General features: G+C 49.4%; 12 protein-coding genes across 12 annotated transcripts; 7 read left to right on the forward strand and 5 right to left on the reverse strand.

Moving 5' to 3' along the window:
* Window positions 1-141: 141 nt before the first annotated feature.
* BJ212DRAFT_1272791 (uncharacterized protein) lies at window positions 142-2,216 on the reverse strand (the record flags this gene model as incomplete). The annotated part of the gene is made up of 8 exons (XM_041331041.1): window positions 142-312; window positions 379-606; window positions 663-940; window positions 1,000-1,447; window positions 1,495-1,675; window positions 1,725-1,801; window positions 1,849-2,054; window positions 2,099-2,216. The coding sequence occupies 8 exons, from the start codon at window positions 2,214-2,216 to the stop codon at window positions 142-144; spliced, it is 1,707 nt and encodes a 568-aa protein (XP_041192463.1).
* Window positions 2,217-2,479: 263 nt separating this feature from the next.
* BJ212DRAFT_1481314 (pyrimidine 5-nucleotidase) lies at window positions 2,480-3,479 on the forward strand (the record flags this gene model as incomplete). Its single annotated transcript, XM_041340237.1, has 5 exons — window positions 2,480-2,646; window positions 2,695-2,810; window positions 2,861-3,003; window positions 3,056-3,172; window positions 3,228-3,479. 5 exons carry the CDS (start codon window positions 2,480-2,482, stop codon window positions 3,477-3,479), a joined length of 795 nt encoding a protein of 264 aa, XP_041192464.1.
* Window positions 3,480-4,541: 1,062 nt separating this feature from the next.
* On the forward strand, window positions 4,542-5,401 carry BJ212DRAFT_1357159 (uncharacterized protein). Its single transcript, XM_041335747.1, has 3 exons — window positions 4,542-5,212; window positions 5,295-5,326; window positions 5,380-5,401. Exon 1 carries the CDS (start codon window positions 4,666-4,668, stop codon window positions 4,987-4,989), a length of 324 nt encoding a protein of 107 aa, XP_041192465.1. The 5' UTR covers window positions 4,542-4,665; the 3' UTR covers window positions 4,990-5,212; window positions 5,295-5,326; window positions 5,380-5,401.
* An 828-nt stretch (window positions 5,402-6,229) lies between these two features.
* On the reverse strand, window positions 6,230-7,107 carry BJ212DRAFT_1357165 (uncharacterized protein). Its single transcript, XM_041335748.1, has 2 exons — window positions 6,684-7,107; window positions 6,230-6,623 (listed from the first exon to the last, which is right to left on the reverse strand). The coding sequence occupies exons 1-2, from the start codon at window positions 6,833-6,835 to the stop codon at window positions 6,428-6,430; spliced, it is 348 nt and encodes a 115-aa protein (XP_041192466.1). The 5' UTR covers window positions 6,836-7,107; the 3' UTR covers window positions 6,230-6,427.
* A 72-nt stretch (window positions 7,108-7,179) lies between these two features.
* On the reverse strand, window positions 7,180-8,173 carry BJ212DRAFT_1357176 (uncharacterized protein). Its single transcript, XM_041335749.1, has 5 exons — window positions 8,134-8,173; window positions 8,045-8,070; window positions 7,776-7,860; window positions 7,264-7,728; window positions 7,180-7,200 (listed from the first exon to the last, which is right to left on the reverse strand). The coding sequence occupies exons 1-4, from the start codon at window positions 8,158-8,160 to the stop codon at window positions 7,591-7,593; spliced, it is 276 nt and encodes a 91-aa protein (XP_041192467.1). The 5' UTR covers window positions 8,161-8,173; the 3' UTR covers window positions 7,180-7,200; window positions 7,264-7,590.
* Window positions 8,174-8,277: 104 nt separating this feature from the next.
* Window positions 8,278-9,133, forward strand: BJ212DRAFT_1357179 (uncharacterized protein). The gene has a single exon (XM_041335750.1). The coding sequence runs from the start codon at window positions 8,409-8,411 to the stop codon at window positions 9,060-9,062; it is 654 nt and encodes a 217-aa protein (XP_041192468.1). The 5' UTR covers window positions 8,278-8,408; the 3' UTR covers window positions 9,063-9,133.
* Window positions 9,134-9,468: 335 nt separating this feature from the next.
* Window positions 9,469-10,300, forward strand: BJ212DRAFT_1220866 (uncharacterized protein; the record flags this gene model as incomplete). Its single annotated transcript, XM_041329378.1, has 2 exons — window positions 9,469-9,610; window positions 9,660-10,300. Coding segments are annotated over 2 exons (783 nt in total), but the record flags the coding sequence as incomplete, so codon positions are not given.
* Window positions 10,301-10,759: 459 nt separating this feature from the next.
* BJ212DRAFT_1357183 (uncharacterized protein) lies at window positions 10,760-13,239 on the reverse strand. The gene is made up of 9 exons (XM_041335751.1): window positions 13,082-13,239; window positions 12,978-13,033; window positions 12,869-12,922; window positions 12,786-12,814; window positions 12,601-12,736; window positions 12,042-12,550; window positions 11,577-11,982; window positions 11,128-11,506; window positions 10,760-11,079 (listed from the first exon to the last, which is right to left on the reverse strand). The coding sequence occupies exons 1-9, from the start codon at window positions 13,137-13,139 to the stop codon at window positions 10,841-10,843; spliced, it is 1,866 nt and encodes a 621-aa protein (XP_041192470.1). The 5' UTR covers window positions 13,140-13,239; the 3' UTR covers window positions 10,760-10,840.
* A 62-nt stretch (window positions 13,240-13,301) lies between these two features.
* BJ212DRAFT_1357191 (uncharacterized protein) lies at window positions 13,302-14,643 on the forward strand. Its single transcript, XM_041335752.1, has 4 exons — window positions 13,302-13,671; window positions 13,728-13,912; window positions 13,968-14,086; window positions 14,203-14,643. The coding sequence occupies exons 1-4, from the start codon at window positions 13,336-13,338 to the stop codon at window positions 14,256-14,258; spliced, it is 696 nt and encodes a 231-aa protein (XP_041192471.1). The 5' UTR covers window positions 13,302-13,335; the 3' UTR covers window positions 14,259-14,643.
* On the forward strand, window positions 14,627-15,922 carry BJ212DRAFT_226073 (acyl-CoA N-acyltransferase). Its single transcript, XM_041342689.1, has 3 exons — window positions 14,627-14,788; window positions 14,852-15,688; window positions 15,745-15,922. The coding sequence occupies exon 2, from the start codon at window positions 14,962-14,964 to the stop codon at window positions 15,592-15,594; it is 633 nt and encodes a 210-aa protein (XP_041192472.1). The 5' UTR covers window positions 14,627-14,788; window positions 14,852-14,961; the 3' UTR covers window positions 15,595-15,688; window positions 15,745-15,922.
* A 1,114-nt stretch (window positions 15,923-17,036) lies between these two features.
* Window positions 17,037-18,863, forward strand: BJ212DRAFT_1447188 (DUF1212-domain-containing protein; the record flags this gene model as incomplete). Its single annotated transcript, XM_041338362.1, has 5 exons — window positions 17,037-17,226; window positions 17,277-17,781; window positions 17,833-17,957; window positions 18,004-18,644; window positions 18,699-18,863. 5 exons carry the CDS (start codon window positions 17,037-17,039, stop codon window positions 18,861-18,863), a joined length of 1,626 nt encoding a protein of 541 aa, XP_041192473.1.
* Window positions 18,864-19,057: 194 nt separating this feature from the next.
* On the reverse strand, window positions 19,058-21,164 carry BJ212DRAFT_1272804 (tRNA synthetases class II core domain (F)-domain-containing protein; the record flags this gene model as incomplete). The annotated part of the gene is made up of 10 exons (XM_041331043.1): window positions 19,058-19,142; window positions 19,234-19,394; window positions 19,444-19,520; window positions 19,583-19,975; window positions 20,024-20,139; window positions 20,216-20,344; window positions 20,402-20,494; window positions 20,544-20,662; window positions 20,713-20,945; window positions 20,999-21,164. 10 exons carry the CDS (start codon window positions 21,162-21,164, stop codon window positions 19,058-19,060), a joined length of 1,572 nt encoding a protein of 523 aa, XP_041192474.1.
* Between the last annotated feature and the right edge of the window lie 47 nt (window positions 21,165-21,211).

Below are 21,211 nucleotides of genomic sequence, written 5' to 3' on the forward strand. Positions count from 1 at the left end.
TCAACATCCCCTGAAAATGCGTGAGCACAAGAGGCCAATTCCTACTTGTCCTACGCACCAGACAGGAAATCCGGAGTGCGAGACATCTGGGTGCGCTCGGCGTGGATATCCCCTGAAAATACGTGAGCACATCAGGACGATTCAGATATGCATGCACGTACCAGACAAAAACTCCGGAGTGCGAGATACCTGCGTGAACGTGTCTTCGTCTTCGTCTGGAACCGTGAATTCGCCTGTATGCACCAATACTTGTTTCTCGACGCGTGCCCCGCGTGGGAGGGACGCGACTACCAAGAATAACGTTGGGGTCTTCTACAAAATTAATGTTAATATTAGTATCGATTTTCTTGTTTGCAAGTTCTTAATATCTTGACACACCTCGCAAACCATTTCACAAGCCCGTCGAATGCGTATGGTATCAACACCATCCGCAAGCCAATAAAGCGAAAGCAGGACATGGCCTCCTGCAGCGTTGGCAGCGCGAATGACGCGATCCGTGTGCTGGAACGCCAACGCAGTTTCAAACGCCAGCGAGGGTGGAGAAGGGAGCGTCAAAGACGGAGGGAGTAAACCGATCTGACCGGATACGAAAACATAGGGCTCCACCTGATCTAGCAATTATAAAGGTGTCTCGCGTCGCAAAAGACTGGACGCACGGTGACAGCTTGTGAATAAGGGCCGATATTAGCAGGTGCCCAGTAGCTCAAACCCTGTACATGGAGCGCTCTCCTCGTGCTATCCTTGCGCGCGACGCATTCGAGCATCACACCCACCCCCTCGGGAAGATCCACGCCCACACAAGCCCTCGAAGGAGGTGAAGCACCAAAGAACTCGGCGTATGCCTTGTTTGCGGCTGCGAATACCTCGGGGGCGAGGGAAGGCAGTAAGAGTGTAATATTAGCCACATCTTCCATGCGCAGATCGTGTGATTCTAGAATTCCTATAGGACGATTGGGATTGGATATGAAAATGATGCAAGTGATGGATTGATACCGATACCTTGTAATTGAATGAAGCAGTCGCGGACTTGTTCTTCAAGAGGTATTTCTGAGTCTAGAGATGGGTCTGTGTGGATGTTTCCGACCGCAAGCCATGATCCGATAGTGTGTGTTGATGGATGGTCTGGAATGCGGTGTGGTTTGTTGGTGGGTTCACATGAACCGTTTTCGTATCCCTCTAGGACTGAGTTTTCGACCGCGTTCTTCAATTTACCGAACCTATCTTCCAATAGTGGCAGAACTTCGACCCTGCCATCCGTAGACGATTCCTTAGGATGAAGTGAAGCTCGTTTGATACGCAAATATGCAACAGGCGCAAATTCATTGTCCGTATGCATCACGACTTCTGTTTCATCCAGCACAATACGATGCTTGAACAACGGGCTGTCAAGGGTAAGAGTTTCGTACTCTCCGCCTTCACCGCAGATATGCAAGCCATAAAGGCTGTTCTACGAGAAAATGAATCAATTTGTTTATGTAGAAGTAATACGCGCACCAATCGCGTGAGGGTGTCCTGCATTTCGTGTAATGTTTTTCCTAGGTGCTTTACTGTCAGACCGATACCTGCTACTTTGATGAGCACGCTTTTAATCCCGGCTGCGATCATCTCGGACAGCAATTCGGCTTGATCGCGCTGCCAGAGATAGGCTAAGGGTGTAAGGAAGAGACGACGACACCTGTTGAGCATGAACATTACAAACCGAATTATCCGTGACCAATACGCACACATGTTCGACGCGAACGCGTTGGTAATTTGAAAGAATAGCGCCGACTGAGACGCCTTGCACATCTGGGTGATGAACCTGGTTACGATGAGATCAGGGTGAGATCAGGGTGAATTAGATCTGACCTTGACATGCTCCAACAAAGTATAGAGATCCTCCGTCTCATCCCCCAATACGCCAGCTCCCCCGGCACTACGTGAACCATACTCCGCATTTTGCTCGATAGCATCACCTTGTATGACGCGTCGATAGAGTGGAACTTCGAGGGCGCGAGCTACGAATTCGATCGCATCTTGGCCTACTGTCTGGTACATATACGAGTCGATCTCATCTACGCAGATGAGGCGTTTTCGGAGAAGAAATATAAAGTCAGACCTTTTCCTGATTGCGGGGAGAGGGTCGCTGCAGCTACGAGTTGGTGGCCATTGGCATTGCAGTGGGACAAGTTGTAACAGCTGTCTTTCCCTCCGCTAAGGAGTGCGACGTACTTCATCGTCTCATCGTTCTGCGAAATATTTGCTCATGTTGATAATAATATAATCTTTTGAAATTATTATTTTTAGCTCAGTTATACTGGCCGAAAAGCGTTTGTGTCTGTCGCGGACCTCCGAGTCTTGTCTGCGCGGCGTGTGTGCTAGTAACTAACGTGAGAGTCGCGGAAGCATGTCCTCGCCGATTTCCTGATGAAGCATGCCCTTTACAAGAAAACGCTATCTGATTCATACCATAATCTTCATCTTCATACCCTGACTGACGATGTCTCCGGATATACCTGAAGAAGGTCGGGTTTCTTTCCGCATTCCATCGCGCACTCTGACTCGTGTCAAAGATCCTAGATCAATCGTTTGGTTCGACATCGACAATACACTATATTCTGCCAGCACCAAGATTTCCCAAGCCATGGGCCAGCGCATTCATGGTCCGTCAGTGTTTGAACTCCCTCAAATACTCTGAATGATCAATACGGAAAGAGCAGCATACTTTGTCACTCTTGGGTTCGATGATGACAAGGCCTCCGAGTTGCATCATACATATTACACTCAGTACGGACTCGCACTTCGCGGTTTAACACGGCATCATGACATAGGTAGGACCTAAGCTGCGAGCATCAGCTGCTGAATAGACGCACGGCTCCAGATCCCATGGATTTTGATCGGAAATGTGATGGAACACTCCCTCTCGATGATCTCATTAAACCAGACCCAAAACTACGAAAGCTTTTTCAAGATTTGGACAGAACCAAAGTTCGTGTGTGGGTGTTGACGAATGCATACAAGAACGTAAGCGCAGATTCGCGTACTCGTGAATATTTGACGCAGGGTGACCCTTCAGCACGCACAACGAGTGCTCAAGATATTAAACCTAGAAGACCAGATCGAGGGCCTTGTTTACTGTGACTACGAGCAGATCGGCTTCACTTGCAAACCGGAACCAGATTATTATCACAATGTCAGTTCTTCATACTTCTTTAGTCATGGATGTTGACTCTGTCTTTCTTGTATAGGCCATGAAACAAGCGAATATTTCAGACCCATTCAAATGTTACTTCATTGACGATAGCCGGCTCAATGTCACAAGCGCTAAAGAACTTGGGTGGGGTCATTGTGTACACTTTTGCGAGGTCGGCTTGGAAACTACAGATGGCGGAAGGACGAGGAAACTTGCTCGAGATACCAATGCCAATGACCCCGATGGCATCACGCAGATCAGTGATTTGGAAAAACTAAGGACTCTCTGGCCCGAGATCTTTGTATAACAGACTTCTACACGAAACAATTCAAAGTACTTGCAATACAAGTCACACTTTCGCAAATCGCCGACGCCGTGGGCAAGACGAAATCCGGGGTCATAGGAACATCTCCAGCCTGTGTGGGTCGCAAAGTACTTCTATATCGAGCAGCGTCTGCATCCCCGATATCAATACGACGGGATCCACTGGCTGTATCATAAGCTTCTTGCTCCAAGGCCACATCACCTTCTCGATAGAAATCATCAAAAGTCGAGCACGGTCCATGCCAGCGTCGAATCTTGACAGCCATTCAATGTAGTTGCATACGCAGGCTGCAGAGGAGATTGTCACTGTTCACGACGAATGATTTGGATGGAATGCAAAGTTGTTGCGAAGGATGCAGTAGCTTTCGAACGTATTGAGGAGTTGGACTTCAACGAACCGACAATGCAACGCAACCGCGCACGTTTCTGGCTAGTCCCTTTTCTACCGAGAGGTTTTGTTGAAAGGCGCAAATGCAGTTCTGTTTGAGATCCAGGCCATGAGGAGTACTCCAGGATGGTCAACATTGCAGGACAGTCGGGGGCGTTCAATGGCGGCTTCTTCCAGGCTCTCTGAACTAAAATAAGATTCTATGTAGTTTCGTGAGCGGAATGTGATGTTTGCAATGACTCACGAAAATCGCCTAGCGATTTGTCTAGAATTTTGTCGTTGGATTCATCGACATGGACATTGAGAGGGGAAATAAATGCATGATGAAGATAGGTTTCAGCGTCTTCGAGAACATGTGATAGAAAAAGAGGAAGTCAACGGTGTCGTCAAAGTTTGTGGTCGCTGCTATGAGTGCGAGATTCTGTCGGGGGGTCGGCAACATACTGTGAGTCTAGGCCTGACGCCCCGAGACGACAAAGAGAACGACCAAACTACGAGCCTTTCGACTCGTCTTCGGGATTTCATGATCGAGTCCGTATAGAATAGCGTGCGCAATGCGCATAGATCGTACAGTCAGTCTATCGGTAAGTCGGAACTAGTTGAAGGTCGTGAGAAACGGCCCGGGTTTGTTTGCTGTCTGCCATACTCGACCCCTGTATCTTCTCCTACCAAGCCCGAGGTCATTGATGTTAGCGCGTCCGTCTGTGGAAAATCACCGGTCACCCCCCTCATATAATGCAATTTTTACATCAGTATCAGCAAATTCCATCTGGTCCAAGCTATGGGTGTTTTCCTTTCTACAATCCAATCCAAACTGTCTATCATGACATCCGTGGAATTGTCTCTTCTCCAGATTTTACCCCTTCCTCTGTCGTTCAAACTGGCAATGCCTGTGTTACCACTCTCACAGCAACAGAGTTCTTCAATTGAAAAACCCAACATCGAGGATCACACAGCACTATATTGGGCGATGCAAGAGCTGGGTGATTGTCGTTTCGTTGCTTCTTTTCATTTCAGGATGTTCCAGAAACGCCTTCGTATTACACTGGAAATGGGCATAGTATTTGTTGCCAGGGGTCCATGTTGTTTCTCTTCCTTGTACTAATAGGAACATCATGATATATTCCCTACAGGCTGTATATGGGTGTCGCGGTTTTGTTTGGGAAGTGGTGTGCCGAGTACCAACTTTCAGAGCACAGCTTGCCAGTACATTCAGATGTTGCACTTCGGATAGAGGCCCACAGAAAGTCGCCTGACTGTGCGGCCCCAGAACCTATAATAATTTTGACAAATAAATCAATGGTATCAGACACGCTTGCATCTGCAATGTAGGTTTATTGTTCCCACTCATTTGAAGCCAAGCACTGATTATTCCATTGCTCCATTGCTCCTTTGTTGTCCAATGCGTAGTTCATCACACAGTTACACAATCCTTAAACCTGGTAAGCAAATCACTGCAATGCGTTATAAATTTGATGATTGGTCTATGGACAAGTTTTCTTCCTTAATCTTCCTCAGCCCGATCTGTATCGCGGGATGGTTTCAAACTGACCGTGTTGCTTTAGTGATACTGTACTTGCGGAGTCACTAGTATTCAGTACTCGGTAGTGACTCAGCCACTGATATATTACAACTGTACAGTTACAGACTAACCTACAGTAAGTACCGGTAGACAGACTCTGTTTACCTTTTTTTTAAATATCTATAGCGGTTCGGTTATGGTTCGAACAGGTCCGTGTACGGTTCTCAAATTCCACTTATCTCCGAACCGCGAACCCAACCACCTCTGGACCTCCCGAACCCTAACCGTTACTGGACCGAACCACGGTCCGGTTCGAGGTTTGGAACCGGTTCGGTGGGTTCAGAACTGGACTGCGGCAACTTTATTGCGGACTGCGAAGGTGCCTTAATATATCGCTGACGACGACGACGAAATAGCACATCCCGGGAATCCGGGAAAGATACGTGTAGGCATCGAATCGCCCCCTATGTCGAAGAGCAGCTCAGGCGATCCAGTCACCTTTTTGAATCCTATTTATCCTATTTATTGTCTTGGGGCACATGCACAGCATTCTGCATCGTCAATGATATTGGTATAGTTAAAGATTACTGGCTCGCGACCCTGTAAGAGCGTGCGAGCAGTTCTCGCGGATGCAGCCCTGGTAAGAGGGATGTACGCGCTACTTGAAATTCGAGGGTTCTGATATTGGCAAATTTCACTGCTAGGGATCCGGGGTCGTGGCGGTTCATGAAGGAAAAGTTTTCTTAGTGTGAATACTGTTAGATCGAGTGTGGTGCTAGGCTTGTATATGCGCTGAGGGGGGGAAGGTATGTACGAGAATGAAAGGCAACCTTTCAACTCATCCTGCCATCGCCCATTCCTTCCGGATAACATCCATGAGCCTGCTGAGTGATAACGGCTGTGCGACTGCTGGTCTGGGGGAAGATATCTGGGAGGTTGCTGAACCCATAAGTGACTGCTGCATCTTCCATTGCGTCGACCTCGTGGAAGATGTCAGGACGCGTGCATGGAAGTGAGACGATTAGAGCGTCGGGTCGTTGAGCGAGAGGGTGGGTAAGAGGCTCATGGGTGTTGGGAGGGACTGGATTGTGGATGGTGTCAGGGAGAGAGAGGTGTAAGAGTTGATGTACGATGCGCGTGCAGTCACGGTGCGGGGAGCGATATCAGGAGATATGCGCGTCGAACCGTCAGGAAAGACGATCTTGCAAGGCTCGGTCCTAGGAACAGAGATCCTCAGCTCCCGAATCAAACTACAAGCCCAAAACAAAACGACGTACGTGAAAGGCTCAACACAATACTCCGAAAACGCACTCGCCACCATATTAATCACGATCTGCAGCTTTGTATCATCCGTAGCAGTCGTATCAATGAGCACGTTCTTAGTCTCCAGCGTGATCTTACTGTGCTCCGGGTTGATGATGGGCGGCATCCTCGACATGTGGTCCTCTGCATCATAAATGATCAGGTAGATAGCGATGAACGCGAGGGATAGGTGTACCTCTACGGAGATGGTCACCTGATTGTGAGGGTGTCGAAGCGTGCGTTCCGATGGCGACGAATGCGAGAGGCAAACGTACCTCTAGACGGTCACGGTGATGGGATCTTTCTCACCGCCTGGGTGATATGCGAGTCTGTACTGCAGCGGATCTTGTTTTCTTATAAAAGCGCGCAAGGCATACGAGATACCTTCTAGACAGACCAGATCGTATCTGCGTGCTAGTCAGATGTGCATTGCGGTTGCGCCGACTGGCACCACCCCATCTTCCACGCACAGATCGCGTGATGCCAGAATTCCTGTAGCACGATTATTGAAAATGAAAATAATGAAAGTGACGGATTCGATGGAAGATTTGGTACCTTGTAATTGAATGAAGCAAATACAAACTTGAAATGGGGTATTTCCGAGCCCAGAGACGGGTCTGGGTGGGAGGTTCCGATTGCAAGCCATGATCCAATAGCGCGTCTGGGGTGTGGGGTGGGCTATTCAACTGGGGGGAATTCGTATGTTTAAATGGACTGAATTTTCGACCACTTCGCTACAGACATACAAGCTAGCGTGTGAGACTGTCCTGTATTTCGTGCAATTTTCCTAGGGACCGATGCCTGCTACTTATATGAGCACGCGGTTGATCCCGGCTGAGATCATCTCGGATTTTCGGATAAAAGCAATTTGACTTAATCGCGTTAACAGAGGTAGGCCAAGGGCGTAAGGGAGACGACGGCACCTGTTGAGTACGATCCGCACACGTGTGCGACGCGAACGCGTTGGTAATTTGACTCTGAGAGAATGGCGGCTACGCCTTGCCAGTCTGGGTGATGGACCTGGTCGCGATGAGATCAGAGTGAGATTTGTGAAGGTTAGATCTGACCTTGACGTCATGTAATGATGTTACATAGAGATCCCCATTTCGTCTCCCAACATGCCAGCACCCCCGGCACTGCGTAAACCACAGTCTGTATTTTGCTCATTAGCGTCACCTTAGGCCTGTATTATCAGAGGGCGGAACTTCGAGTGCGCGAGCTATGAACTCGATCGCGTCTCGGGTCTACTGTCTGGGACATATGATACGAGTCGACCTCACTGTCTATGCAGCTGAGGCTGGAAGTTCAAGTAAGAAAGCTGAGCGCGGACCTTTACCTGATTCGGGAGAGAAGGCTGCACAGCTACGAATTCGCAACCGTTGGCGTTGCAGTGGGACAATCCCTCCGCCAAGAAGTGCAACGTACTTCATGATATGATCGTGTCATACTCATGTCAATCTAACCCATCGAAACCGATTTTAACATTACATAATACTGTAACCCCGCATGCACCCCGCAGTAAATTGAAATTCCGACGGGTGCATGGTTGCGGGCCGAATAAAGAGCAGTCTAGGCCGAGGGGCCAGCCCGAATCATGCGAGTTTATAACTAGGGCACTTTCGACTTTTTCCCTTACCGTCTCTAGTCTCGTGTCTTATCATCTTGGGTTCTCGAGGATATCATCTAGACCATTCTATGCTATGCTCTCGTCAGGGTACGTTGAGCAGCAGGCTTATGCCCAACAACAAGCGGCTATGGCTATGAATACACTACTGCCCACACCACCCTCCTCACCACCACGCGTTGGATTACATCCTGTCGAATCGACAATTACGCTTCTCGAGAATTTAGTCGCGTTCTATCATCAGGAACGGATGTGGGTGTACCGTACACGCGCACAACTAGAGATGACACTGCAAGAACGAGACGCTAGCGCAGCAGCAGCGACAGATGAAGAAGAAGAAATGGAGAAGGAGGAGCCAAATTCTGCTGAAGAAACATCAGAAACAAGCAAGTGGATGAAGAGAAAGAAGGCATTTGGATTGAAATTAGAGGGAATTGCAACGACAAGAGGAATGCCTAGAGGTGGAATCGTGAAACAGCGTGCACCACCGCCAATGTTACCGGCGTTTGTACACAGCAACCAGACTGGAGGACAACCTGTACTTGGATCGAGTGGAAGGGAGCCTGGAGTGGAGATCTTAGAGATGTTTGAGAGGATGATGCAAGCTAGGATGGAAAGCTGTGAGCGAGTTACCAGGATGGTTAGAAATGCCAGTGGAACTGGTTCACCAGGGTACTCACCGCCTAACGGCCCGGTTTACGGTCAAAGCAGTTTCTTTATAGATGCTTAGCTAAACACTTAGCTAACTGTGATCGACGTCTTTATTTATTTATTATTCATGTAATCCCCCTTCGTCTCATACCATGTCTAATCGTTATGCTCCACTTCCTAATCCACGCACAGACCCAGATTCAGCAGAACTAGAGGCTGCTTTCGACGACCAAGACGACGACGACGGCGACGACCTAGATGAATCAAGTCGTTTGACTTTTCCAAATCCTTTGAATCCTTCAATTTACAATTTCGAGTCTCCGATTTGCGACTACGACCAACCTCCTCCAGGTTCTCCCCCACAACCATCTTCCCATGCTGTGCCCAATGAATTCGGAAATTCTAATGGCATAATACCTGTCTTTGCAGTAGACTCTTTGCCCCCGCCCCCAACAGGGCCATGGTGGAAGCGAACTGCAGCTGCCATCCTGCCATCCCATTATGTCAACAGATGGGGTTTCACTGCTGAAGCTAGCTCTCGCAGAGCCATTGGAGGAGGCACCAGAAATGACGGTGTATTCAGCAACGTAGCTGCCAAACCATCGCAAGGCGTACGTATACAGGAAGGTAACCATCATTCAATCTTTCATCAAAGAACGTATTGACTCTTTCGCAGGGGACAACGTATATCTCGTTCCAGAAGAATCTTCCAATACAGCTCCCCCCACTTATGCAGCAGCTCAAGCTGACGCTGCCCCTCCTTACCACACTCATTCAATCTTCCTTCCTTCTTCCATTCATGCATCCCTCACTCTCTCCCAAGGCTGTGTCGTCGTAGATGGCCTTCCTACAGGCACCCTTTTCTCCTTCCTCTGGAACGCCCTCATCAGCGTCACCTTCCAATTCATCGGGTTCGTTCTCACATGGGTCATGCACACAACCCACGCCGCTCGTTACGGCAGCAGGGCGGGTCTTGGCGTTACTTTAATCCAATGGGGCTTTAGCCTCCGCGCGCGGTTAGACGACGTAAATGGTACACTTCTAGGCTCAGACCCAGCCGATGCCTGGCCCACATTCGCAAGCACCCAAGACGCCAACGAGTGGTTGGACGCCAACCTCGACCGCCTCAATAATACCACACTCGCTTCTACCGATGATATATCTTCCTGGTCCAATGCCGGAGAAGGAGCACAAGTAAACAATGGGTTCCTCGCAAACACAGCAGCCAATGAGTGGCTTTCCTTCTTCCTCATGACAGCCGGCTGGTTCCTCCTTCTCACAAGCGCTTTCGGTTTCTGGCGCGTCAAGCGCTGGGAACGCGGTATCATCTCTTCTTCTTCCAATTCTACCACGTCACAGCCAGCGGCAGATGAAGAAACGAGGAGACAATCACTCTTTGAGCGTCTCGGAGTGTTCCGCGTTCCTACACGAACAGGATCTTCGGGTGCAGACGGACCAGAACGGGTGCCTTCCCACGACGACGACGTTAGTGATGATGTGATTGGGAGAGATACAGCGTTGGAGATCCAATCACTCGTTCCAACCGATCCAGATCGTGCACGACGGATTAGAGATGCAATTGAGCGCGAGCGCAGGCTGTGCGAGGACTTGCGTGCTGCAGGCCTCTTGTAAAGTTCGCATCCTTCGCTTCGAGGACCGGATGTACCGCGTATTCTGCTTTCTATCGACAAACGTGCTATTTATTTTTCTAGGATTAAGACGATAATGATCACAATTGTGCTTATAGTGGTATTTATTGAAAGTCTGTCTCTTGGCGTCTTTTCGTCTTTGGAAATTAGATTTCATTTCAAGTACATCCTACATTCTTCTACGCAATTTATTTCCAGTCCTCATGAATTATAACCGCTTCAGAAAGACTTCCATGTTGAATTCTAGCGCTGAGCAGGGGTACGTGATCTCAAATTTTTCGAGTACGGTGGGATGTAGCACACCCAGCGTGCCGATCACAATGTCTCGATCTTGATTGATGTGCAGCGTATTCTTGAGCTCATCAGCAAGCTCGCTTGTTTTGGAGGGCTTTTGGGGTGGCGGGCGGTAATAAATAGTCGCTGCGCGTCCAGGAAAGTACGCAGGATCTAAAACACATCAGTACCATGTCACGCAAAACAAGAGCCAGGACATACCATCCCCCTCTTTAATATAATACCCCACATTCCTCCCATCCCCCCTCCCAATCCTCGGAACCTCCAACATTTTCATAGCCCTATCCAACAACCCATGCACGACCTCAAAACCCGCACTCCTCGCACACCACACCGCACCTGCATGTCTCTCATTCCGTGCTTGTCTCTCTCTCTCGGTATCTTTGAACACGACATCGCTGAGCTCGAAAACGCGCATCGGTAGAGCATGCGAGCGGTTCTCGCGGATGGTTTTGAGCAGCCCTGGCAAGAGGGATGTGCGAACTACTTGGAATTCGAGGGTTTTGGGGTTGGCGATTTTTACTGCTAGGGAACCGGGATCGGGGCGGTTCATGAAGGAGAAGTTTTCTTCGTGTGAGCACTATTGGGTTTTGTTAGGTATTTTTTAAGTGCGCTGAGGTAGAGGAGGGGCAAGAAGGGAAGGGACGTACGAGAATGAAAGGTAACGCTTCGACCCATCCTGTCATCGCCCATTCCTTCCGGATAACGTCTGTGAGCCTGCTGATCGGTAACGGCTGTGCGACTGTGCTGGTCTGGGGGAAGATATCTGGGAGGTTGTTGAACCCATAAGCGACTGCTGCATCTTCCATTATGTCGACCTCGTGGAAGATGTCAGGACGCGTGCATGGAAGTGAGACGATTAGAGCGTCGGGGTCGTTGAGTGAGAGGGTGGGTGAGAGGCCCATACGCGTTAGGAGGGACTGGATTGTGGAGGGTGTTAGGGAAAGAGAAGTGCAAGAGTTAATGTACGATGCGCGTGCAGTCACGGTGCGGGGAGTGATATCAGGAGATATGCGCGTCGAACCGTCAGGAAAGATGATCTTGCAAGGCTCGATCCTAACAACAGATCCTCAACTCCCCGAATCAAACCACAAGCCCAAAACAAAACGACGCACGTGAAAGGCTCAGCGCAGTACTCCGAAAACATACTCGCCACCATATTAATCACGATCTGCAACTTCGTATCATCCGTTGCAGTTGTATCAATGAACACATTCTTAGTCTCCAGCGTGATCTTACTATGCTCCGAGTTGATGATGGGTGGCATACTTAACACGTGGTCCTCTGCATCATAAATGATCGGGTAGACATCTGAATCTCGGATGATGGGCAAGTAACGGGAGAGGTGTTTGTCCGATTCATAAATCTGCATGAGCTCTGCAGCGGTGTGCACTGTCTCCCGACCGAGAGGCGCGAAAGCGATGTTGGTGGGTGTACGGGCTTCGTATCGGAATGGAGGGGTGAGGGTGTCGAGGTCGTGTGTTCCAATGGCGACGAGACTTCGCCTGCGCCCAATGTTTTGGTGTAGTTTGTCTTGGAGGTCAATGAAGGATGCGTAGCTTATGGGCGTGAATTTGATGTTGCGCAGCACTGCACATGCGAAGAAGGGACGGACGCGTTGGGTCTGGGAGTGGTGATGTTTGTTAGTGCGGACAATGCAAGGGGTAAGCGTACCTCCTGGGAGACGGTAACGGTGATGAGATCCTTCTCACCGCCTGGGGGATATGAGAGTGTGTATTGCGGCGGATCTTGTTTTCCTAGAAAAGCGCGTAAGGCGCGCGAGATACCTTCTAGACAGACCAGATCGTATCTGCGTGCTAGTCAGATGTGCATTGTGGTTGCGCCGACTGGCAGCACACCTGTTTGCGGGAACTTCGATTTTTAATTGCTAGATAAAACTATGAGCATGAGTGTAATTGGTTTACTAGAAAGCAAGACGCACGGGACGTTCTGCGGGAAGCCCTTTCTTGATCGCAGCTTCCACCTCCGCTGTGGTCTTCTTATTCGTTCAGCAAATCATTCCGACGGTAGAAAAATAAATAAGGGCATACGTCTTCATCTAATTCTAGTCCATAGTCAAAGCACAAACGATCGAATTCCTCCGTGGCTGCGATGTGATCAGACGTATAGATGACACAGTTGGACGAGGACGTACTATACTGATGTCCGAGCCGCTGGAAAAGCTCGGCTTTGTCTACTGAGATGGTGGGCATGGTTGGTTCTGGTTAGTAGAAGATATGAAGCCAGCAGGGTGTGACTGGACTTCAGGATTACTTTGTAGATCACAGTTGCAGACTTGAAGAAATCAATCACATCGAGTCAAGTGGTAGTCCCCCAAATACTCCAACATGTTATGCTGGGGTCCCACCGCTAATATTGTGTTTCACATGTGCACTGACGAGTCTCAACATGTATACTCCAATATCCTTCGCGCTTCTAACGTTATCCCTGTTCTCCCAGTCGGTTACCTCTCAGACCAATGAATTCACTGAGTTACGTTTAATGCACCGTGTAGTGCACCCCGACCTTCCTGTAACACCATGGGCTGAGCTGGGAACTGTCTCCATCCCATCCTTCAAATCCATTTCACCCATTGGCTCACATGCCTCATTGTCACTAGCAGAGTCATTACGGGATGACCTTGCAGAGTTCGCAGAAGCAGTGAATCCTAACATGCAAGGCGCAATGTACCACGTCGCAATCGAGCTTCCAGAATTGGAGGGGTCAGTGTCAAGTATCAAAGCGGTCTGTCATGTTTTACTTTTATTTGTGAGTGAAGGACTGATATGTTCTTTATATAGTGTCTACTCCCTTCCTCCACATCCGCAAATATAGTTATTCATTTCTCCGCGACGGGAGAACCATTTGCGATCGACTATTCCGTGTCGCCCGTACCTCAAGATGGAATATGCTCTGCGACGAGTGCGGGGAGCTACCCAGCACATAACGCGAGTGTTGTACTCAAGTCACCACGGATGGCACCTCTGTATGGATTCTCTCGCGTTCTTAAACTTGACTGACTGACATATGCGTGTCTGTAGACCTGAGCTACGGATCCCACCTCCGCTCACGCCTGAAGGCGAGCCAGTAGCTCCTGTTCCTGAGAAAAGTTTCGTGCAGAAGTACTGGATATACATGGTTGTTGTTCTCGGGGCACTGCGTGAGTTTCATTGGTTTCTTTTGTGCTGCGATGTGAAGTCGAAGGACTACACTCTCACGAGACTCAACTTGCTTTCCTTTGTCATGAAGCATATGCTGACTGCGTTACTCAATCAGTGATCTCTGGGCCCGCCGAGGACTCTCCTAGCGGGGATGGGAAAGGAGGAAAGTAGATCCACATAAATTATCATACTAGGTAGAATCACCTGGAGCACTTTCAAACAGAATTTCGTGAGGAAGCCCTGCCACTATAAGACGGCGCATGTTTAAAGTGAGGAATCCAAAGGAATCAGTTCTAATTAGTTGTGACGGTGCTCGAGAATATCGTTGAACCTACATACATCTTCGGGCAGCATCGTGAATCATTTCTGATGAGGCTCGAAGATGATAAGTAGGTCGAAGAAGTAGTGACCATGACCTTCCAGGCTCTTTTCGAGATAATACATAGGTACAAAGGCGTACCTAATATGGACATGATGGTCCGTGCGCGTGTTTGTGGTGTATATAAGCGCGGTGTCAACACTGCAACAACTCATACTTACCTTGATGGCATAAGCTCCTTCATGTACACGGGTTTGTGGGCTGTGGGGACCCTTCATAGCACGGCGACCTTGTCCTTACAGAGGGTAACTATGGTTTGTATGAGCTCCGGCTCATGCACCGTCTCAATATTTTCCTGTCCTGCCACGGCCACTCTGGCTGGGTAGGCCTTCCTTTTTTGATCTTTTGTACTCCTAACCCTAACCCCATCCATTTCCAAAATAAGATGTGTGTAACTTCATGAGACATGTCACTTATCACCCCATGTGCTCAGTATCACACGATATACCTTATGATTACGGTCATGTCCCTTCATTCTCTTAGTCTACCTTCATCATGGCCCCCATCATCCGACCAGCCACCAAAGCTGACCAGTCTGCCATCTCCAACATTTGTCTGCTCACCGCAAACGCGGGCACATCATCCAAGCACTTGCATTCCCATCCTGCACTCCCAGGCCTCATCTACGCCCTCCCCTACCTCATCCTTGAATCAACATGGGGCTTTGTACTTGACGACGACGGAGAAGTCGTAGGGTATACCCTCGGCGCGTTCGACACGCGCAAATTCGAGGAGAGTGCAGAAACCGACTGGTGGCCCTCACTCAAAGCCCATTACGGCCCCCTGCTGCACGACTCCGCTGCAGCGCTCACAGCTGCTGATAGGACTTATATCAACACCATTATGACCTTCCCAAGAGCAAGTGATGCGACGATGGCGTTCGCACCCGCGCATTTGCACATTGACATTCTGCCAAGCCATCAGCAGCAGGGATGGGGGCGGAAGTTGATCGCACGAGCGATGGAGAATTTGAAAGAAAATGGTGTAAAGAGTGTTTGGTTGGGCATGGATACGAGGAATACAGAGGCCGCGGCGTTTTATGCGCGATTGGGTTTCAAGAAGTTGGAGGGCGCGGAGGATGGCATTATGGGTATCACAGTGCAGGAGTGGGAGGACTACGCTGTTTAAAGTTCAACTGCGAATACAGAACGGTTCTTGATGACACTAATACTAGGCACTCCTAATGAACATTTCAATTACGGAGTCAGGTATTCGAGATATGGTGAGCCGGATGTTATCAAGTTAAAGTCCTCAGCGGCGCTGATTGCGTCCCGTCAGTGATTGATCTAAGAAACAACTTTAGCACTAGTGCAAATTTGTGACCTATCCATCCAATCGCAAGTCATGGACTTGATCGTGATGAGTCCGTGCTTTCGAGAGTATCTCATTTGACGAGAGGTTTGGCCTGCGGGTCACCTTGGCGATTTATGCACCAAAATCACTGCCCACATCCAGCTGCACGTATCGTCCGTTCGATATTGCGATCGGCTCAATTTAGAATCTGACTGGACAAGATTGTAATTTCCTCACTCTACTGGTCTAAACTGAAATGACCAAGACACTGCTCCATCTCGCATGTTTCAGTTCAAGTTTATATCGCCCGTCCACCTTTCTATCCTACCACCCCACCGAACCATACTCCTTCGTCATCCCCCTCAGCGACGCTATCAGATTTCTTGCCGTTCTTGCCTCGAAAGCTAGACTTTCGTCGTCTATCCGAGCAAGTCATGTCTTATAACCCGTATCCCAATGGAGACTTAGGCCGTTATCTACCACGGCCCTCCACAAATACCCTCCAGCGACGCCAAGTACAAAGGCAGTCGCTAAATTCTTCTTTCGAACAGCAGCAGCAACAAGTGCAGCCATCTATCAGTACTGGTCAGATTTCACGTATTCCCAGGCCCCCTTCATTCAACCCGAGTCCACGCTTTGTTGAGCATATTTTTCCCGAGTCCCAAATTCCTGAACCCCAAATCCCTGAACCTACAAAACCTCCGACCGGGGGACCTCGTGCGTCTGTACCAGACTTCACCGACCCCTTCTCAGCTCAGGCCCATCTTCGAGCATCACGAAGTAGGCGACCGACACTCCCAGCTTATGCGTCGGAGGCTCCAGTTCCTCCTAACCAAGGGTTACGTGGTCGTGCTCACATCGACTCAGAGTCCACACTATATGAAGACGAGGACTCTAGATACTCAATGTCGTCCTATCAGCATCCGTATGATATCCCTCCACCGCAAAATGCATATGTGGGAAATGACGATGAGCGGCATGTCGACTTTCGGAACAGTGAGGGGACTTTGACTGATGTCGAGGCGCAGACGGCGGACAGCAAGGATAAGTATAAGGAGTATGAAGATGTCAGGCTGGATGATGACGAGAAGGACGCGGACGATGATGATGACATCGACTATTGCGACGTGAACGACAGGGATGGAAGAAGACGTGGCCTATTCTCTAACCTCATCGACCTGTATGGGGTCGATGCCGAGGGCGAGAACGTCCCTTTCCAACGCCGTCGTTTTGCTCAGCTTGACGATGAGTACGACGAAGAAATGGGCGGTGCACCCATGCGAAGGGCGAACTCAGATAATTCCCAGCATTCGCAGCTGCTGGACCCGGATGATCCTACTATTACTGGTGTCAGGAAGAAGTGTCTCGACGACTACGACGACGAGAAGCGGACGGCATTGAGGCAGATGGACTATCGCAGGCGTAGAAAGGAGAAACAGAAGATCAAGATCGAATTCAATGTTACTTGTAAGTCTTCCTTTCTGTCTGCGCAACTGAAGCTCAGTGCAGGGTTCTAGCCATCATCCATCGCCACAACTTCCTGCTCAAGCTTGCAAAAGCGTTGATGACGTTCGGTGCACCTTCTCACCGTATCGAATCACAGCTCCTCGCAGCAGCGCGCATCCTTGAAGTCGACGCCGAGTTCATTCATCTACCGAGCGTCATCATCTGTTCCTTCGGTGACAATGATACGATGACTTCGGAGACTCACTTCATCAAGTCCGGTGGAGGTCTTTCATTAGGCAGCCTGCACAAGGTCCACATCATCTATCGCGCTGTGGTGCATGATGAAATCAGTGCGCGGAAGGCGACGGAGCAACTTGACGACCTGTTGTCGGCGAAACCGCTGTACCCGTGGTGGTTTAGGTGCATCTTGAGCTTCTGGTTATCGGTGTTAATCTGTCCACTGGCGTTTGGGGGCTCGTTCATCGATATGGGGATTGCTGGTTGTGGCGCCTTTGTGTTGTGTTTCCTGCAACTCAGGGTTGCTGCGAAGAGCGCTATGTATGCGAATGTCTTTGAGTAAGATCTCTCGATACTCATATCATCATCGTGATGCTTATAATTTACTAGGATCACGACGGCGATGCTGGTGTCCTTCACAGCACGAGGACTCAGTAGTATCAGAAGCCAGATCTTCTGTTATACAGCTGTCTCGTCGTCTGCAATCATCGGTATTCTTCCCGGTTATTTGATCTGTAAGTGCCTCTCCTAGAGTCATTTCTCCCACTGACCCATTTCCAGTGAGTAGTTCCTTAGAGCTGGCCTCTAAAAACATCGTCTGCGGCAGCGTTAAAATGGTATACGCCCTCATCTACACCCTCTTCCTGGGTTTCGGTTTGCAGATCGGGTCAGACCTATATCTCCTCTTCGATCCAACCGCACGGCACCGCCTCACCGAACTTGCCGCTGACATCTCCACGAGCGCCACCATCGTCGGCACATTCGCAGCAGATAACTCCACAAGTGGCAACTCATCGCTCTCCTCAGGGTTAGGACCCATCTACGGCACCTTCACCTTCACGAACAACACGAACGTGATGCAGACAGACATCATCGGCGGATGTTACCGCCCCAAACACTTTGGCTGGTACCTCCAGCCCTTCCCCTTCTGGACGCAGTTCCTCATCGTCCCGTTGTTCAGTATCCTATCTTCCCTCGCGAATCTGCAACCTTGGCGGAGCAAACAACTTCCAGTGATGGTGGTCATCTCGTGCGCGAGTTACGCGAGCAACAAGGTCGCTAATCACTATATCTTCAATCGGAGTGATATCGTGAGCGCTATCGGGGCTTTCACTGTGGGATTGCTGGGGAATGTCTATTCGAGGAAGATGGGCGGGACGGCGTTTACGAGTATGGTTACGGGTGTGCTGTTCCTTGTTCCGGTCAGTGCTCTTTCTTTCTGGGTTTGTTGGGGCTTGCTAATGAACGTTTTGTAGTCGGGTCTGTCGCAGGCGGGAGGTATCACAGCAGATGGAAGCGGTGTGGATATTGGAAGTGCGATGATAGCCGTCACGATCGGTATCACGGTTGGGCTGTTTATGTCCCAAGCGCTTGTGTACATGTTCGGGACAAGGAAGAATGCTGCTGTATTCTCGTTCTAAGTTTTTTGGTACCTCACGATGTTGTTCTGAGCTGTAGATTGTACATACCATACACTGATATCGTGTGCAAAAATTATCATTGGCCGAATCGTTTTATTTTGCGTGGGACTCGTTAAGTGTGCACTTAAAGTTATGGTGATACATCTTCCGGTATCTTCTAAATCAGCGTATACCCCCCACCCCCCCTGACGCATCTAGAACATGACAGCCGGCGAGTTCTCCACATTCTCGATGGACGTCTTGTGCCCGACAAGCGTTCTGATGTTGTTAACACCATACCTGTGTCAAGACATTCAGTATCACGCTCCTCCGATGAGAGAATACAGGAAGGAGTGGGACGATACAACAAGGCGAAGAAAAGACTACTCACCGAATCATAGTTGGTCGTTCAAGCCCAATTCCCCACCCATGCACACGCACATCAGGTGGGAATCCCATGGGTGCAAGCATTTCAGGGCGGAACATGCCACTGTTCCCGATCTCGACCCATTTTTCAAGGAGGGGATGCCAGGCGAAGATCTCGAGAGAAGGCTATCAAGTTTCAATCAGTACCTGAAGTAGAGAGGAGGTCAAGACACACCTCTGTGTACGGGTTATACGCAGGTTTGAACCTCAAATTCTTCATTCCCATCTTCCGGAAGAAAGTCCGCATGAAACCTGTGCAGATGAGGGTCATTAGCAGGTATTCATGTAGAGGGAGGGAAGAATCCACAACACACCAATCAAATCTGCAAGTGTTAGGTTCTGATCTGCAACAACGCCCTCAACTTGGTGGAATTCCGCAAGATGAGTAGCATCCATTGTCTCATTACGGAACACGCGGTCAATGCTGAAGAGTTTTGCTGGTCTGAACCCATCACCACTCGGATTTCCGGGTCCAGGTTGCGATTTTGCGGAAAGGTCACCATCGATATCTTCGCCTCGACACTTGGCTGCGAGTTTGTATAGCATGGCAGCAGACGAGGCAGTCGTGTGCGTGCGCAAGAGGAGCTTATGCGACTCCTCGTGCGACCAGGGCGTGCGGTAACCGATGCTGCCGTACCCACCGTGCTCATGCACGCGTGCAACGCGTTCGTAATAATCGGATGGCGGAGGGAGGGACGTTGAGGGATCTATAAAATTTCGATAAGTTGACGAAGGTAAGGGAGGCAAGCACATACCAGAAAGATAGAAGGTATCTTGGAGTTCACGTGCAGGATGCAGCTGGGGAACGAAAAGTGCATCAAAGCACCAGAATCCAGATTCGACGAAAGTCCCTGTGGGCATTTCTTCAAAACTGTAACATCCGTAATCAGTATCAAGTGTAATTCTGCTACTCGACAGCCTCATTATACTATGAAACGATCACGCACCCCATTTCTAAGAAAATGCTACGGATCTCCTCGCGGACTTTAAGGATAGGGTGGAGAGCGCCGCCGGATGTAGGTATCCCGTCTGCATCAAAGTTATATTTTTTGAAGGTAGATTTTTTCCAGGAGCCGCTAGGGGTCAGAGCAGTATAAGCTTTAACACTGCTACATTGGAAACACTAAACCCACGAAGTGAGCATATCGACGGTCAAATCAGTCTCCGGTTTTGCAATCGAAGTACTGAAATTGGCGCCCTTATGCACAGTGAACCATTGGCCCTTTCTTTGTAACAGTCAGACTCGATAATTTACAACGGAGGAGTAGGTGGAACCTTTGTATGATAAGTTTACGTTTTCGTAATTCAGCGAGTGCTTTTTCGCCGGCCGCCAATGTCCCCGATGACTCTACCTCGCACAGCTCAATCTGTGTCGTATCTGTAATATTAGACGCCTACCGGCCCATCAATCGCAGTCATAGAAATGTCAGCACGAAACACGCACGGCCTTGACGAAACCATTCCCCTCTTTCGCGATCCATCCACTCTTAAACGCGCGACCCTGTCCGACTTTTGCAGCATCATCTCCCACTGCTCTCTTGAGATCCTGCGCGCCGAGCGGGGCACTACCACGTTCGGGGAGGGCGGCCCAGACACGGGCCTCGTGCGAGCCCTCACGCACGATCTGGACGCCCTCAGGCGTAAGCACATGCGATGAAACTTCATGTGTTTCATACGCTATCATCTGCAAGTTCATTCAATACGAGATCATGAGAGAAAGGAAAGTAAACTAGCCTCCCGGCTGAGTAGCGAATTCAAGGCACCGAGAATGGTGATCTGTGCATCATGACTGAACGCTGGGCTAGATTGGCCAGGGATTTTTAGTGCACGGGTATCTGGTAAAGTCAACTGGGCATCGAGAGTATCCAGTATTAACTGCTGTAGTTGTTCTGCCATCGTTGACGTTCACGTTAGCTATTAGATCAAATCTATCGAGTCAATTC

Source organism: Suillus subaureus (assembly GCF_016647635.1).
Source record: "Suillus subaureus strain MN1 chromosome Unknown BJ212scaffold_18, whole genome shotgun sequence".
In the NCBI taxonomy this organism is placed as follows: Eukaryota; Fungi; Basidiomycota; class Agaricomycetes; order Boletales; family Suillaceae; genus Suillus; species Suillus subaureus.